Source organism: Oncorhynchus keta, chromosome 15, assembly GCF_023373465.1.
Source record: "Oncorhynchus keta strain PuntledgeMale-10-30-2019 chromosome 15, Oket_V2, whole genome shotgun sequence".
Taxonomy (NCBI): Eukaryota; Metazoa; Chordata; class Actinopteri; order Salmoniformes; family Salmonidae; genus Oncorhynchus; species Oncorhynchus keta.
In genome coordinates this window covers 24,972,087-24,990,581 of record NC_068435.1, presented here as the reverse complement: position 1 = coordinate 24,990,581, position 18,495 = coordinate 24,972,087, and the positions used below count along the sequence as shown (strand labels likewise).

The window sequence follows — 18,495 nt, the reverse complement described above, 5'->3', positions numbered from 1 at the left end:
GTGGCACTGTATTTCTTAGAGGTTACTGTCATGATTAGCAATATATCATTTTTAAGAGATTGAAAACTGAGACTAGGATTAACTGTGTTTAATCCACTCCAAAAATCTAATGCCACGTTTGAATCGATTATCATTGGAAGTGTTATCTTAATACATTGATATTTTCATTCCAATTGAAGAGGCTGAACCTATGACATCTTATCTTTAAATGATCATTTCACAGTTTATGGTATTTGAATGTAGCACCATGTTTACATAACTACATTAAATAGTACCTGGAACAATAGTAAAAAATAACTGCTGACATAGACTTACATACAATATTGTATGATAAGGCAGCGTCTGACAGCACAGAATGCAGATGGTATGAGGTACCAAATTCCAGATAGGGAAATTGTTGCTAGGAGACCTGACATCAGATATTTATTCCACAATCAGGCAGTATCCCACGTGTGTCCCTGCTCAGTATAAAACCAGTGGGATCTCATCCTTTGCAGATTTTGCAACAAGGTTAGAAAAGTGTGAGCTCAATCAACAGAGGTCTAGTCTACCCTACTGTCAGACCCATTCTAACCATAGAAAGATCCCAGAACTCATCACCACCTGAACCATTAGTCACTTGATCATGACGCCCCAATGTTCTCTGGACAGATCAATTTCCTTCTCAGTAGTTCAAATGAATTTATTATACATAAATTATCACCCCAAGGCTACATTTGAGGTGAGGGCCATTTGAAGAGCTTTTCACACATCAAGATGTTCCCTCCAGACGTGTGGAATTCTACGGACCTGATGTGGTTCAATGCGTCTGAGTTGAATGCTTCTCTTGAGGACCCGGAGGAGGGGGACCACCCGTTCCTGACGGACGCCTGGCTGGTGCCTCTCTTCTTCGCCCTCATCATGCTGGTGGGGCTAATTGGGAACTCGCTGGTCATCTATGTCATCTCCAAACACAGGCAGATGAGGACGGCCACCAACTTCTACATAGGTGAGCAAGACTAAGGGGTTTCCCTTACAGTTACTAAGGCTTTTCCACTTATAACACACTGAACCTCATTGTTCTTGTGGATTGTCATGAACTGGAAAGAAACGTGTTCTTTGTGTGTGACTGTCACAGTCAATGTTATGTAAAGTATGTGGATCAGAGAAATAGTTTATTTCCACTGTAAACTAGGACTAATGACGGTATAACCTTGCAGCCTTTGTTACCGTATTATTTTTTAATGACGACTGTACATGAATATTGTGGATAGTAACCTTATCCATTGTGTCTGTAGAATGCACCTATACAATACAGTACTGTAGCCTATACTAACAAACAACATATGAAAGGGATCATGTCTCTAAATTAAATAACAGATCTTGTTTGACATTGGAAATGCGTGTGTGGAGTGGAGATGTGCAAAATCAACGGATTTTGAAATATAATGAATTGACCAAGAAGGTGGACAGCACATCTTTGTGCTCATAAATAACAATGATGCTCTCAACGTGTGTGTGTGTGTGTGTGTGTGTGTGTGTGTGTGTGTGTGTGTGTGTGTGTGTGTGTGTGTGTGTGTGTGTGTGTGTGTGTGTGTGTGTGTGTGTGTGTGTGTGTGTGTGTGTGTGTGTGTGTGTGTGTGTGTGTGTGTGTTTGAAATGACTGACTGATATCTCCCTGGCCAGCTACACTGGAACCTGTTTTTAATATTGAATCATATTGGTTTACTACTTCCACCTCCTGTGGACAACAACTCAAATATTTTCTCGCCTCTCAGTTGTTGCTATAAATGATGCAAGTCCATTCAGAAGAGAGCACCATTTTAGACAACTTTGGTACAATAAATCTATGTAATTTTATTACGGCTATACAACTAATCTGAAAGGAACATAAGTCCTATTGTGGCAGATGTCCTCACTATACCCCTGCAGGTCCTGTCCACCTGTATTACTAATAGGACCTCTTCTACAAGTCAGTGAAACAGTAATATCTCCCATCATTTTGAAACAAAATACTGCAGTATCTTGAGAGAAATGTCTCCCACGTTTCATGACCCCCCCACACACACACACATTTTTGAAGCCCATGCCAAAATACACTGATTTGGTGACATGCCTTTGAATTTTACAAAGCAAGTCATTTATTCAAATTAATAACTTTGACTCACAGGTTCAAATGGTTATTTTATGTTGCAAAAGTTTGTTCATCAGAAAGAAATTCCCTCCTAACTGAGCTTATTTCCACAGCTAACCTGGCTGCCACAGACATCATCTTCCTGGTGTGTTGTGTCCCGTTCACAGCCACTCTCTACCCGCTCCCTGGATGGATATTTGGGAACTTCATGTGTAAATGTGTTGCTTTTCTTCAGCAGGTAAATAATTTGAATAAAACACATTGCCTCTGGTCACAGACATATCTGTTTTTATATTTGCATATTAATGATGGCTTAATGACCACAATGCAATTTGGGTATCATTGCCCTCAACTGGATACCTGAGATACTTTCTAGTCCTATTAGTCTGAAAAATTAAAAATGACGTAACTGCAATATTGAATGTGCAGTGTCATTTCATTTATAGAGGGTAGAGGTTCATGGTAATTTTTTATGGGCAACTTTGTATTTTTAAATGCAATTTGAGTACCAATATGTTTATTTTTTCATATAAAAACAATCCATTTGAAACTCCCCAAAAAAATCAAAATTCAGGGCTTATCTGAGCATCATTCACTGTGGCCCTACTCCATTTGGCGAGACCTCATTGGTTAAGACTGGTTGGTTATGACTCATGACATGTAAGGGTTTTTTGCAAGTGAATGATGAATCACTGTCTATATAAAGAATGTCCTTTTTCCATTTGAAAAAAAAAATTGACAATCAGTCCATCAGGCTTGCGATTAACTACAGCTTCAATCAAGCAGGTTCGAAAGATTAAAACTAATCTGTTGGGTTGGCAAATGACTAAAGCTCGGAGCATACTGTAGATGGACTCCTACGCTAGGATCCAATCTCAGAAGTCATCAAATCTCAGATGTCACGAGTGTTTCAATTTCACCACAGTAAGGAGAGGGATGAATACTTGTCAGCACATTGCACAACATGTCTCTAGACTCTGAAGCAGTCAAGTCTTTATTGTCATGTGCACAAGTACGGTGAAATGCCTTTCTTGCAAGCTCTTTCCCATCAATGAAGTAAGACAATCAAAGTAAGCAGTAAGTCAATCAAAAATACCTTTAAATGCATAGTTCAAGGTGCAAAAATAGACTTATGATAAAGCAAGGCAGAAGAGAGGTGTCAGCATCATGCAGTATGCTATAGTCAGAGCTCTCTCATCTTCATCACATGATCCATCAGCCACCAGGGGGATCTTGTGAGCTTTGAAAAATCCCTATGTCAATACCACACATCCTCTCAGTAAACCATGGCTTTCACTGACATTGGAATAAGTTGGTTAATTGAGCCACAGGATGTGATCAACACATTTCATTGAACTGAACTCCATTGAAACAGAACTTGCCATTGGAAATCTATCTGAAATGTGTCAATTTAAAGCACGGTTCCCCAACTGCTTTAAAAATACAAATATATATTGTTGGACATAAAAGCCTAAAAATACCAAGTGATTTTAATTTTGGAAATCTTTTCCCAAGTATTCCTATGTATAATAGAAAGACAGGTGATCGTATACAAATGATTGTGTTTCAGTCAAACATTAGACCTATTTGGGCTGTCAATTTGCAGTCTACAAATTATTTGTCACTATTTTCCAGACCATCCACTAAAGACAAAATCATCCTGCAGCTGAATCTAGTTGATCATTTTTTTACCCATCAATTAAAATATATTGGTTGAAGGTTGAAGGTTGAAGTCGGAAGTTTACATAGGTTGGAATCAATAAAACTTGTTTTTCAACCACTCCACACATTTCTTGTTAACAAACTATAGGTTTGGAAAGTCGGTTAGGACATCTACTTTGTGCATGACACAAGTCATTTTTCCAACAATTGTTTACAGACAGATTATTTCACATATAATTCACTGTATCACAATTCCGGTGGGTCAGAAGTTTACATACACTAAGTTGACTGTGCCTTTAAACAGCTTGGAAAATTCCAGAAAATTATGTCCTGGCTTTAGAAGCTTCTGATAGGCTCATTTACATCATTTGAGTCAATTGGAGGTGTACCTGTGGATGTATTTCAAAGCCTACCTTCAAACTCAGTGCCTATTTGCTTGACATCATGGGAAAATCAAAAGAAATCAGCCAAATTGTAGACCTCCACAAGTCTGGTTCATCCTTGGGAGCAATTTCAAAACCCCTGAAGGTACCACATTCATCTGTACAAACAATAGTACGCCGTCATACCGCTCAGGAAGGAGACACCTTCTGTCCCCTTGGTGAGAAAAGTGCAAATCAGTCCCAGAATGACAGCAAAGGATCTTGAAGATGCTGGAGGATACAACTACAAAAGTATCTATATCCACAGTAAAACAAGTCCTATATTGACATAACCTGAAATGCCGCTCAGCAGGGAAGATGCCACAGCTCCAAAACAGCCATAAAAAAGCCAGACTACGGTTTGCAACTGCACATGGGGACAAAGATCGTACATGGGGACAAAGATCGCACATGGGGACAAAGATCGTACGTCTGATGAAAGAAAAATAGAACTGTTTGGCCACATTGACCATCGTTATGTTTGGAGGATAAAGGGGGATTCTTGCAAGCCGAAGAACACCATCCCAACCGTGAAGCACGGGGGTGGCAACATCTTGTTGTGGGGGTGCTTTGCTGCAGGAGGGACTGGTGCCCTTCACAAAATAGATGGCATCATGAAGATGGAAAATTCTGAGTATATATTGAAGAAACATCTCAAGACATCAGTCAGGAAGTTGAAGCTTGGTCACAAATTGGTCTTCCAAATGGACAATGACCCCAAGCATACTTCCAAAATTGTGGCAAAATGGCTTAAGAACAACAAAGTCCATGTATTGGAGTGGCCATCACAAAGCCCTGACCTCAAACCTTCAGAAAATTTGTGGACAGAACTGAAAAAGCGTGTGCCAGCCAGGAGGCCTACAAACCTGATTCAGTTACGCCAGCTCTGTCAGGAGGAATGGGCCAGAATTCACCCAAGCTTGTTGAAGGCTACTCGAAACATTTGACCAAAGTTCAACAATTTAAAGGCAATGCTAACAAATACTAAATGAGTGTATGTAAACTTCTGACCCACTGGGAATGTGATGAAAAAATAAAAGCTGAAATAAATCATTCTCTCTACTATTATTCTGACATTTCACATTCTTAACATTAATTGGTGATCCTAACTAACCTAAGACAGGGAATTTTTACTAGGATTAAATGTCAGGAGTTGTGAAAAACTGAGTTTAAATGTATTTGGCTCAGGTATATGTAAACTTCCGAATTCAACTGTATATATAATTTACTTGGCCCTATTACTCTTCCATATCTAGAAAACTTGATTTCTGACATGCAAAATGTTTTGGGAGAGACAAACAGTCACATTTAATTTAATAAAGAAATTACATGGTTGCAAAAGCAGTCTTATGTGAAGGTTAGAAAATGACTGATGCGCAACAAAACTTCTACACAGATTCTAGTCCTCTGTTTAATTTTGTATTTTCATCAAAAGGACCAACTCTCTGTATGCTGTATATCTTTGGTAGACTAATTGATAACTCACTCCCCCACATATTCATATATCACTGCTGTTGTACAGTGTGCAAGTGGGAGGATTCATTAAATCAGACTTTGTGAACCCATTTTAATATCCGTTGTAATTCTCAGCTTAATTTTTTAAATATATATAGATGTTTACTATTTTCTTAAATCCGTTTTACTTGTTCAACCCACACGCAGTGCTCCTCTTCGTTCAAGAGACTCGTGCATGCTGTCCCTACATTATGACAAGAGTAGGGCACTTGTCTTTGGATCAATGATGTTCACTTGGTCAGTCTCTCTTTCACACTTCAGTGAGAAACAAGGGCGTTGGATAGATCTCAAGTAGTGTAGTTACTGAACTGGTCACAAATCCTACTCTCCAACAACATTATGTTGTTTAGAACCTGCTAATCTGTTATCACGGATGGTAACCAACTGTCAGAGGCATCATGCAACCATTAGAATTTTTTTTTAATCGTGAAAGGATTTCAAACTGAACGTCGTTTTATGAATTATGTGTGAAAGACACTTTATGGTTTATATTTTTATCATAGAAATGGGACAAAAACTATGGGCATGACACCTAACCCAGGAGGATGAGTTAATAATGATTTGAGATAATGTCTTTCTAAAGTTACATTTTCTCATTATGCTCATCCTTTTCATTTCTTCCCAGTGTGATGGCAGGCAGGCGCCATTTATTTAAATGTACATAACTTTTACAGCATGTCTCTTATGTAAAATTGTTAATATGGTTTCACCTGTGAACAACCCAAAATGAAAGTCATTATTTTGTTCTTCTTTTTTCTTAGGTGACTGTTCAGGCTACATGCATCACCCTCACTGCCATTAGTGGGGATCGCTGCTATGTCACAGTGTACCCTCTAAAGTCCCTACGCCATCGCACTCCACGAGTCGCCATGATCGTTAGCATCTGTATATGGATCGGTAAGTCACATGCTAGCATTCCTGAACCAATTGCAAACCATTGATTTTGGCTCATTTTGGCATCATGAACACATCTACATTTTCTATAAAGTTCAACTAATTCAATGTTTGTCTTTTTTTAAGGTTCCTTCATTCTATCCACCCCGATCTTCATGTACCAGAGGATTGAGGAGGGCTACTGGTATGGACCGAGACACTACTGCATGGAGAGGTTTCCCTCTAAGACCCTGGAGAGGGCTTTCATCCTGTACCAGTTCATAGCTGCCTACCTACTACCTGTCATCACCATCTCCTTCTGCTACACACTCATGCTGAAGAGGGTGGGCCAGCCGTCAGTTGAGCCAGTAGACAATAATTACCAGGTATGGAGAGACTATTACTTTGGGTGTTCTTCTTTATGACTTAGTTTAAAACATCAATAGGTGCACTCATTTGTCAATGTTACACAATGAAAGCATGAGTTCATATTTGGATCCCTTCCAAATTACAGGTATACTACAGTACGTCATTAAAAACCCTCAGCCTGTGACCATGTTTTGAACTACATACAGTGTAGGTCATTTCGAAGCCCGACACAGTAGTAGTGAGTTAACTTCAACATTTCTACCACAGGTCCACCTGTTGTCTGAGAGGACCGTCACACTGAGGAGTAAGATCTCCAAGATGGTGGTGGTGATTGTCCTCCTATTCACCATCTGCTGGGGGCCTATACAGCTCTTCGCCCTGTTCCAGTCCTTCTACCCCAATTACAGGGTCAACTACGCCACCTATAAGATCAAGACCTGGGCTAACTGCATGTCCTACGCTAACTCCTCCATCAACCCAATCGTTTACGGCTTCATGGGAGACAGTTTCCGCAAGTCCTTCAAAAAGACTTTCCACTTCCTGTTCAAACACAAAGTGAGAGACAGCAGTGTCACGTCACGCACGGCTAATGCAGAAATCAAGTTAGTTGCTGCAGAGGAAGGCAACGACGAGGGGAAATGAGCCTTGGGCTGAGTGAGCTGCTGGAGGGTCAAAGCTGAGTGAGCTGCGGAGGCAAAGCTGAGTGAGCTGCTGGGGGGCCAAAGCTGAGTGAGCTGCTGGGAATCAGTTCACATTGGCACACAAACAGAAAAACACATGATAGACTGCTGCGAATGCACACTTTTCAGAAGGCAATGACACCCTGCTGGGAGCAGCATTTTAAAATGGCATTTGATGTGTTGTTTGCTTGCAATTCTACAAAAGCTGACTGATCCTGCTCTGATATCACAGACAATGAAAGGACATTGTAAAAAAAATATATAATGTTCAACACCTAGGCAGACTGCTCATAATAATATGAAAAGAATACAATTAGAACAAAAAAAGTTATTGGAATTCACATACATGATGTGAAATCTAATAGACACTATGGTTACAAGAGCAGTCCAAGGTGACCTCAAAATGGGTTTGTGGACATTTTGTTATCAGATGTGCGCAGGTTGTTAACACGTTGTTAACACGTCGTTATCATTAACTCATCTCAAAGCTGTGAAGTGATTGCACCCGATTTATATTTTTCAATGGAGAGATTTATGATGGTAGCTAGGAATTTCACATGAATGGCGTTACCAACCACTCAGGAGTTAAATTCCAGGCCAGTTCAATGGGTGTACAGCCAACAGTGATGTGTTGGAGCTTGCTCAGGTAGGGGCATAGTCAATGAGGCGTGGTGAGTGTTTACTTTACTACTATGTTCCAGACACACACTTACACCTCCCTTTACACACAGTGCACAGGTGGCGGGGGCCAGCCCTATCAGACTTTCACTGGCCAAGCCTACATTCCCACAGCATTATCTTATGCGACTTAGTCACCCGATCGTTTCCTTTTCCTTTGACAGCGACGCTGTAAAAATAGGAAACACAATCTGTGACTGACTTGTCCTGACAGTGCCTCCTCCCAATGTGCCGTGAATGTCTGTCCTTGTTTGAATTGCGGATCGAAACATCTATACTGTTGGAAGTATCTGTGTTCTATCTGGCACTACTTTAGCGTTGACTTGAAAAGTTGACTTGAAAAAAGAAGAAAGTGTTTAGAAAGGTGGGATGATGAACAGAACTAAAGACCTTGGAAACAATGGAAAACTTTGAACAGATTTAGATTGAATTCTGTACAGAATGTTTTACTGCATACACACTTGAATGCAGTTTAGTCCATGTTAGATTGTAACGCTCCCTGTGAAAACATGTATTCTCTTCAGGCATTTCAGATGTCTGCACATTTTGTTTTGGTAATCACTCCACTTAAGTGTTTTCGAAAAGCCTTTATTATAGACTTTCCCTACAGTATTTGCATTATCTTCATTTATTAATAATATATTGATCTTACCTTAAGCTCTATGAATCGTGTAACATTCCCTGTATTGTAAATGCCTAACTACTGTAGGCCTACATTAATATGTACAGTACTGTGGATTTAACCACTGTGCTTGATTATTCATTTACTTTTAAGCTTTTTTGTGTTTAATCAGAAATGTGAAAAGTACATATCATTGCCTTTGTTACTAACACACAATTGTACATTATTATACTTTTTATTTTTATTAGAAATGTTGCAGGATAAAATCTCTTCATGCACCATCTCCTTTTCAAGAGTGTCCCAAAAAATAAATACATATTAATAATAACAATAATTAGTCATATGTAAACTACTGTCTATTAATAATAACAATAATAATAATAATAATGACATAATAATAATGCATACAGACATATTTATATTTACATTTGAAAAAGGGCTTTCTTAAATTCACTGTGATTTAAATGCCCTGATTTCTATAGGTAAATGATTCCAGTCAGTTGGGTCTTTGTATCTGAAAGATCTTACTCTAACCTCATGATGTACCCTTGGAATGTGTAATGGCTGCTATTGTCTAAAGGAGTAGTGTGAGTCTTGCAAAGTTAGGTGTTCCTACAGGGAAATGTAAACGGATACATTTAAAATGAAATTGGTATCAATGCAGTTGTCTTCTGTTTGGGAGTGACAGACAATTTACTGATTCATACGCGCTGTGTCTTATAACGGCATCCAAGAATCAATCTGCAAAGATTGTTATGAATCGAATTCACAGAGTAATGTCTTGGTTGTGTTTTGACAGATGATGTTGCCATAGTCTAAGATAGGTAGCAGCAGTTGGGTTACTAAGGTCTTTCTAATGGGTGCAGTAAAACAAATATTGTGTAGCAACCCAAGCGTATAGATCATTGTTTTTCTAATATAATCAATATGCTTTCCAAAAGATAATTCAGAATCTTCAAAACCCAGATATTTCGAACAATCAACACTTTCAAGCATTGCTCCACCACTTGCGTGAATTTTGAAATGGCCAGCTGTGGAGTTAATTCTTTGCCGTGTATCAAACAGCATGATATAGGACTTTGTTATATTTAAAACCACATTTTTTGCTAAAAAAAAAACATTTTTGTAAAGTGTTACTAGCAACTCTCCAAGATGATTTTATCTGGAAATGATTTGAACCTGATGTATAGAGCACTCTATCATCATCGCATAAGTGAACATGGGTATACTGACGAATTTGAGGCAATTAATGTATGAATATACAGAATTGTACATTGGGGTGGCAGGTAGCCTAGTGGTTAGAGCGTTGTGCCAGTAACTGAAAGGTTGCTGAATCGAAACCCTGAGCTGCCAAGGTAAAAATCTGTTGTTTTGCCCCTGAACAATGCAGTTTTCCCACTGTTCCCCGGTAGGCCGTCACTGTAAATAAGAATTTGTTCTTAACTGACTTGCCTAGTTAAGTAAAGGTCCAATTAAAAAATGTTAAATAATAATAATATATATAGAGGAAAGGGGGGGCAATACTGAGCCTTGAGGTACACCTTTTGAGGTATACCTTTTTTTGAGGTACGCAGTTTGTACAGCAAATACAAACAAGTAGAAAATAATGTACTGTAGCTTTAAAACTGTTAGTTGTTCATTTGTTGCCCATAGTTTGCAACTTGGCATACAGTATACTGTACACAATAAAATGGATTGCTGCGTGTATTTTATTGCAAGATAACCAATGGAAGCTTTCCCTGGGCCCATTTGTAACAGACCCAATATCTTCTTATGTCTGGCTAGATTTGATTACCTACCGCTTCAAAACCATTGAAGGATATACAGTTGAAGTCGGACGTTTACATACACCTTAGCCAAATACATTTAAACTCAGTTTTTCACAATTCCTGACAGTTAATCCTAAATATTCCCTGTTTTAGGTCAGTTAGGATCACCACTTTATTTTAAGAATGTTAAATGTCAGAATAATAGTAGAGAGATTGATTTATTTCAGCTTTTATTTCTTTCATCACATTCCCAGTGGTCAGAAGTTTACATACACTCAATTAGTATTTGGTAGCATTGCCTTTAAATTGTTTAACTTGGGTTGAATGTTTCGAGTAGCCTTCAACAAGCTTCACACAATTAGTTGAGTGAAATTTGGCCCATTCCTCCTGACAGAGCTGGTGGAACTGAGTCAGGTTTGTAGGCCTACTTTCTCTCACACGTGCTTTTCAGTTCTGCCCACACATTTTCTATAGGTTTGAGATCAGGGCTTTGTGATGGCCACTCCAATACCTTGACTTTGTTGTCCTTAAGCCATTTTGCCACAACTTTGGAAGTATGCTTGGGGTCATTGTCCATTTGGAAGACCCATTTGCGACCAAGCTTTAACTTCCTGACTGATGTCTTGAAATGTTGCTTCAATATATCTACATAATTTTCCTTTCTCATGATGCCATCTATTTTGTGAAGTGCACCAGTCCCTCCTGCAGCAAAGTACCCCCACAACATGATGCTGTCACTCCCATGCATCATTGTTGGGATGGTGTTCTTCGGCTTATAAGTCTCCCCCTTTTTCCTCCACACATAACGATGGTCAATATGGCCAAACAGTTCTATTTTTATTTCATCAGACCAGAGGACATTTCTCCAAAAAGTACGATCTTCATCCCCATGTGCAGTTGCAAACCGTAGTCTGGCTTTTTTATGGCGGTTCTGGAGCAATGGCTTCTTCCTTGATGAGCGGCCTTTCAGGTTATGTCGATATAGGACTAGTTTTACTGTTGATATAGATACTTCTGTACCTGTTTCCTCCAGCATTTTCACAAGGTCCTTTGCTGTTGTTCTGGGATTGATTTGCACTTTTTGCACCAAAGTATGTTCGTCTCTAGGAGACAGAACGCATCTCCTTCCTGAGCGGTATGATGGCTGCGTGGTCGCATGGTGTGTATACCTGCGTACTATTGTTTGTACAGATGAACGTGGTACCTTCAGGCGTTTGGAAATTGCTCCCAAGGATGAACCAGGCTTGTGGAGGTCTTGGCTGATTTCATTTGATTTACCCATGATGTCAAGCAAAGAGGCACTGAGTTTGAAGGTAGGCCTTGAAATACATCCATAGGTATACCTCCAATTGACTCAAATGATCTCAATTAGCCCATCAGAAGCTTCTAACGCCATGACATCATTTTCTGGAATTTTCCAAGCTGTTTAAAGGCACAGTCAACTTAGTGAATGTAAACTTCAGACCCACTGGAATTGTGATACAGTGATTTATAAGTGAAATAATCTGTCTGTAAACAATTGTTGGAAAAGTGACTTGCGTCATGCACAACGTAGATGTCCTAACCGACTTGCCAAAACTATAGCTTGTTAATAAGAAATTTGTGGAGTGGTTGAAAAACGAGTTTCAATTGTAATACTGAACAGATACCTGCAGATAATGTAAGACTGACATAAGCAAACAAAGAAATGGCAAACAACTGACTGAAAAGGTCACGTTTCCACTTGACCTGACTACCTTGATAGCATTGTTACGTGCCCGTTTTGGCCTTGCAGTCCTCTTATTGATAATCGTTATCCTCTTCAGTGACTTTATTATATCATAGGTAAAACATATTGTATGTAATGTAACTCCCCAGTAAGACAGTCCACCAATATCTCATGACTGATTTGTGATCAGTTCCACAATGACTCGACAAGGAGGCACATTCAGAGGGGTTGGGTTAAATGCGGAAGACACATTTCAGTTGAATTCATTCAGTTGTACAACTGACTAGATATCCCCCTTTCCCTTTCTTTAGTCTTCATATAAGCAGAGAAAACACAACATTTAAAAAGTATACACCAAGCACTCTCCCTACTTGCTCGCACAAGTTCTCAACATTCTTTTAGGCTGACAGACCGTTTGGCTACTCCCAACACTGACTGCCGGCTGGTATTGTTATTTTCACAAGACACAGGAAATATGCACGATATGCCACACCTCTCAGGTCATGCCCCACAGGTCATGCACTTAACAGACTTAACAGATAAGCCCTCCAGGGTGTCATCCAATCTGGACGATAGGGGTAGCATGCCAGGTGTGGCAGAACAGCAAGAGATGCAGCAGAGCATCTCTAGCCGGGTACGATGCTAATGTAACAAGACAGGATCTGTGAATCTTCACCTTTAAATCAAATCCAACCAAATGTTATTTGTTACTTACGCCGAATACAATGGGTGTAAACTTTACCTTGAAATGCTTGCTTACAAGCCCCTTCCTAACGATGCAGAGTTATACAAATAAATGTAGTAACACAAGATTAATAAAATACACAAGAATGGAGCTAAACTCAGCAAAACAAGAAACGCCCCTTTTTCAGGACCCTGTCTTTCAAAGATAATTCGTAAAAATCCAAATTCCTTCACAGATCTTCATTGTAAAGGGGTTAAACACTGTTCCCGTGCTTCCCACAATTAATGAACATGTACCTGTGGAACAGTCGTTAAGACACTAACAGCTTACAGGCGGTGGGCAATTAAGGTCAAAGTTATGAAAACGTAGGACACTAAAGAGGCCTTTCTACTGACTCTGAAAAACACCAAAAGAAAGATGCCCAGGGTCCCTGCTCATCTGCTTGAACGTGACTTAGGCATGCTGCAAGGAGGCTTGAGGACTGCAGATGTGGCCAGGGCAATAAATTGCAATGTCCGCACTGTGAGACGCCTACGACATCGCTACAGGGAGACAGGATGGACAGCTGATTGTTCTCGCAGTGGCAGACCATGTGTAACAACACCTGCACAGGATCCGTACATAAGGAACTTCACACCTGCGGGTCAGGTACAGGATGGCAACAACAACTGTCTGAGTTACACCAGGAACACACAATCCTTCCTTCAGTGCTCAGACTGTCCACATTAGGCTGACAGAGGCTGGACTGGGTGCTTGTAGGCCTGTTGTAAGGCAGGTCCTCACCAGACATCAGCGGCAACAACGTCGCCTATGGGCACAAAACCACCGTCGCTGGACCAGACAGGACTGGCAAAAGTACTCTTCACTGATGAGTCGCGGTTTTGTCTCAACAGGGGTGATGGTCGGATTCGCGTTTATCGTCAAAGGAATGAGCATTACTCTGGAGCAGGATCGATTTGGAGGTGTAAGGTCCGACACGGTCTGGGGCGGTGTGTCACAGCATCATCGGACTGAGCTTGTTGTCATTGCAGGCATCCTCTTCCCTCATGTGGTACCCATCCTGCAGGCTCATCCTGACATGACCCTCCAGCATGACAATGCCACCAGCCATACTGCTCGTTCTGTGCATGATTCCTGCAAGCGGAGAATGTCAGTGTTCTGCCATGGCCAGCGAGGAGCCCGGATCTCAATCCCATTGTGCACGTCTGGGACCTGTTGGGTCGGAGGGTGAGGGCTATGGCCATTCCCCCCCAGAACTGTCCGGGAACTTGCAGGTACCTTGGTGGAAGAGTAGGGTAACATCTCACAGCAAGAACTGGCAAATCTGGGGCAGTCCATGAGGAGGATATGCACTGCAGTACTTATTAATGCAGCTGGTGGCCACACCAGATACTGACTGTTACTTTGGATTTTGACCCCCCTTTGTTCAGGGACACATTATTCAATTTCTGTTAGTCACATGTCTGTGGAACTTCAGTTTATGTCTCAGTTGTTGAATCTTGTTATGTTCATACAAATATATACACATGCTAAGTTTGCTGAAAATAAACGCAGTTGACAGTGAGAGTTTATTTTTTTGCTGAGTTTACATACAGGGAGTACCAGTACCAGATCAATGTGGAGCTATATACAGGGAGTACCAGTACCAGATCAATGTGCAGGGGTATGAGGTGTTTGAGGTAGATATGTACATGAAGGCAGGGTAAAGTGACATCAGGATACGTAATAATTACTAGTAAAATAGAGAACAAGAGTAGCAGCAGCATATGATGAGTGTAAAAGTGTGTGTGCATGTGTATTTGTGTTGTGTCGGTATGCGTGTTTGTGTTGTGTGTGTGTGTGTGTGTGTGTGTGTGTGTGTGTGTGTGTGTGTGTGTGTGTGTGTGTGTGTGTGTGTGTGTGTGTGTGTGTGTGTGTGTGTGTGTGTGTGTGTGTGTGTGAGAGAGAGAGAGAGAGAGAGAGAGAGAGAGAGAGAGAGAGAGAGAGAGAGAGAGAGAGAGAGAGAGAGAGAGAGAGAGAGAGAGAGAGAGAGAGAGAGAAAGTTCCTTAGTTTGCAGTAATTAGCTCAGGCCAGATTACCTCACTCTGAAGACTAAAAACCAGAAAGGCTTCTTGTGTGTGTGTGTGTGTGTGTGTGTGTGTGTGTGTGTGTGTGTGTGTGTGTGTGTGTGTGTGTGTGTGTGTGTGTGTGTGTGTGTGTGTGTGTGTGTGTGTGTGTGTGTGTGTGTGTGTGTGTGTGTGTGTGTGTATGTAGTGAATGTGAACGTGTTTGGGTTTTGCGTGAGAGTGTCAATGTAGTGTGTGTATATAGTGTGTATATACGGCAGGTAACCTGGCGGGTAGGAACGTTGGGCCAGTAACTGAAAGGTTGCTGGATCAAATCCCTGAGATGACAAGTTAAAAATCTGTCGTTCTGCCCCTGAGCAAGGCAGTTAACTCACTGTTCCCCGGGCGCCGAAGACGTGGATGTCGATTAAGGCAGCCCTCCACACCTCTCTGAGTCAGAGGGGTTGGGTTAAATGCAAAATACACATTTCAGTTGAATGCATTCAGTTGTACAACTGACTCGGTATCACCCTTTCCCTGTATAGTCTTGTGAGTGTGCATAGAGACAGTGCAAGATAGGGCCAGTGCAGATAGTCCAGGTAACTATTTAGCTTCAATCGTTCTATGTGGAAATAGAACCCAGTATAACGTGTCATTTTTGTTATATCAACAACAAAAAAGGTTAAATAAAAAAATATACATTATCAATCAAAAGTTTGAACACACCTACTCATTCAAGGGTTTTTCTTTATTTTGTACTATTTCCTACATTATAGAATAATATTGAAGACATCAAAACTATGAAATAACACATATGGAATCATGGAGCAAACAAAAAAGTGTTAAACAAATCAAAATAGATTCTTCAAAGTAACCAACTCTTGCTTTGATGACAGCTTTGCACACTCTTTGCATTCTCTCAACCAGTTTCACCTGGAATGCTTTTCCAAGAGACTTGAAGGAGTTCCCACATATGCTGAGCACTTGATGGCTGCTTTTCCTTCACTCTGCGGTCCAACTTATCCCAAACAATCTCAATTGGGTTGAGGTCGGGTGATTGTGGGGGCCAGATCATCTGATGCAGCACTCCATCACTCTCCTTCTTGGTCAAATAGCCTTTATACAGCCTGGAGGTGTGTTAGGTCATTGTCCTGTTGAAAAACAAATTATAGTCCAACTAAGTGCTAACCAGATGGGATGGTGTATCGCTGCAGAATGCTGTGGTAGCCATGCAGGTTAAGTGTTCCTTGAATTCTAAATAAAGCACCCCCACACCATCACACCTTCTCCTCCATGCTTCACGGTGGGAACCACACATGCGGAGATCATCCATTCACCTACTCTGTGTCTCACAAAGACACAGGGGGTTGGAACCATAAATCTCAAATTTGGACTCCTCAGACCAAAGGACAGATTTCCACCGGTCTAATGTCTATTGCTTGTGTTTCTTGGCAAGTAAGTGTGTTTCTTGCCAAGCAAGTCTCTTCTTCTTATTGGTGTCCTTCAGTAGTGGTTTCTTTGCAGCAAATCAACCATGAAGGCCTGATTCATGCAGTCTCCTCTGAACAGTTGATGTAGAGATGTGTCTGTTTATTGAGCATTTATTTGGGCTGCAATCTGAGGTGCAGTTAACTCTAATGAACTTATCCTCTGCAGCAGAGGAATCTCTGGGTCTTCATTACCTGTGGCAGTCCTCATGAGAACCAGTTTCATCATAGTGCTTGATGGTTTTTGCGACTGCACTTGAAGAAACCTTCAAAGTTCTCGACATTTTTCAGGATTGACTGACCTTCATGTCTTAAAGTAATGATGGACTGTCGTTTCTCTTAGCTTATTTGATCTGTTCTTGCCATAATATGGACTTGGTCTTTTACCAAATAGGGCTATCTTCTGTATACCACCCCTACCTTGTCACATGACAACTGATTGTCTCAAATGCATTAAGAAGGAAAGAAATTCCACAAATGAACTTTTAACAAGGCACACCTGTTAATTGAAATGCATTCCAGGTGACTACCTCATGAAGCTGGTTGAGAGAATGCCAAGCGTATGCAAAGTCTCCATCAAGGCAAAGGGTGGCTACTTTGAAGAATCTGAAATATAAAATACATTTGGATTTGTTGAACACTTTTTTGGTTACTACATGATTCCTTATGTGTTATTTCATAGTTTTGATATTTTCACTACTATTTTACAATGTAGTAAATAGTAAAAAAATAAAGAAAAACCCTGGAATGGGTAGGTGTGTCCAAACTTTTGACTGGTACTGTGTATCTAAGAATGGGATTTGGAAGAATGTGTGATTCCCACAGGAAACTAAACTTTGTTTTTGAAGGGTAAGAAGAGGAATAGTGAAAATGGGCAGAGAGTAGTCGTCTCCCTGAGGATCACAGAACTGAGGGAAGCAGTTCTAGTCTGACAGCAATAGCCAGTAGCCTAAATTAAATGGTTGGAAATGTATTTTTGAAGTCAAACTGTGACAGGTATTGCACTCCCTGCTAGCGATGCATGTTCAACAGACAGGACTACAGTATAATTTCCACCATAGCATTCCACCAACTGGGCACCCACTGGTTTCACGAAATTACATTGAACCAACGTGGAATGGACGTTGAATTGACATCTGTACCCAGCGGGCAGCCTCACTGTGTGTTCTGCAGCAAATAAAGAGATACTCAAGTCATTCTAAGTAAACACTGACAGAGTAATGCAGGTGGGAAGATGAAACTCTTGTTGATGATGACAGTGGTGCTGTTCAGGGGCAAAAGGATGATGATTCTGTAGTGAAAATATTGATATGGTTGCTATGGGGACTCCACAGCCAACAGTTGTTCTATATATATTTGTGGATGGACAAACAGTGTGTTTAGCATTTACCGGGTTAAACAAATGTTAACACACTCATCTAATCAACCATCTAAAATAAATCAATAACGGTTCAGATGTGTGACACTGGAGTAGAAATACCATGAAATGAAAAAATGCTGACAGCAATCAAAGACAATAGCCATTTTGTGCCGCTAATAGATTTCCTGGTTTTGTGACTAGACGATTACCCAGAACTCTTTGGCATAGCTACACTACATGTACTGTAGGAACATTGGCAGATACACCTGAGAATGTGATTGTAAGTAATGGATTGACCCATTCAACTCTGGACATTATGACATTTCCCAGAAGCCATTGTAGTTACTGACTACAGTCAAAACATAAGTCAAAGTGCATTACCCTTGGCACTCTACAATGGAAATTGGGCATATTTATATTTAATGACATGTGAACTAGGTCCTTAAGAGAGAGATATCCTCATTCAGGGTGACAGACCATGAATTTAGGGACAAATAAGTTAATTG

The 18,495-nt window shown here is 40.5% G+C and overlaps 1 protein-coding gene across 1 annotated transcript; it reads left to right on the top strand.

Moving 5' to 3' along the window:
• The first annotated feature begins 512 nt into the window (after positions 1-512).
• LOC118394652 (G-protein coupled receptor 54-like) lies at positions 513-10,398 on the top strand. The gene is made up of 5 exons (XM_052463748.1): positions 513-988; positions 2,227-2,351; positions 6,474-6,609; positions 6,733-6,971; positions 7,222-10,398. Exons 1-5 carry the CDS (start codon positions 757-759, stop codon positions 7,594-7,596), a joined length of 1,107 nt encoding a protein of 368 aa, XP_052319708.1. The 5' UTR covers positions 513-756; the 3' UTR covers positions 7,597-10,398.
• Positions 10,399-18,495: the final 8,097 nt, after the last annotated feature.

Bases quoted from the DNA above. Each gene is read 5' to 3' on its own strand.
- LOC118394652 (XM_052463748.1), top strand. From the start codon at position 757: ATGTTCCCTCCAGACGTGTGGAATTCTACGGACCTGATGTGGTTCAAT. The intron at 989-2,226 runs GTGAGCAAGACT...TTATTTCCACAG, and splicing joins GGCCACCAACTTCTACATAG to CTAACCTGGCTGCCACAGAC. The intron at 6,972-7,221 runs GTATGGAGAGAC...TTTCTACCACAG, and splicing joins CAGTAGACAATAATTACCAG to GTCCACCTGTTGTCTGAGAG.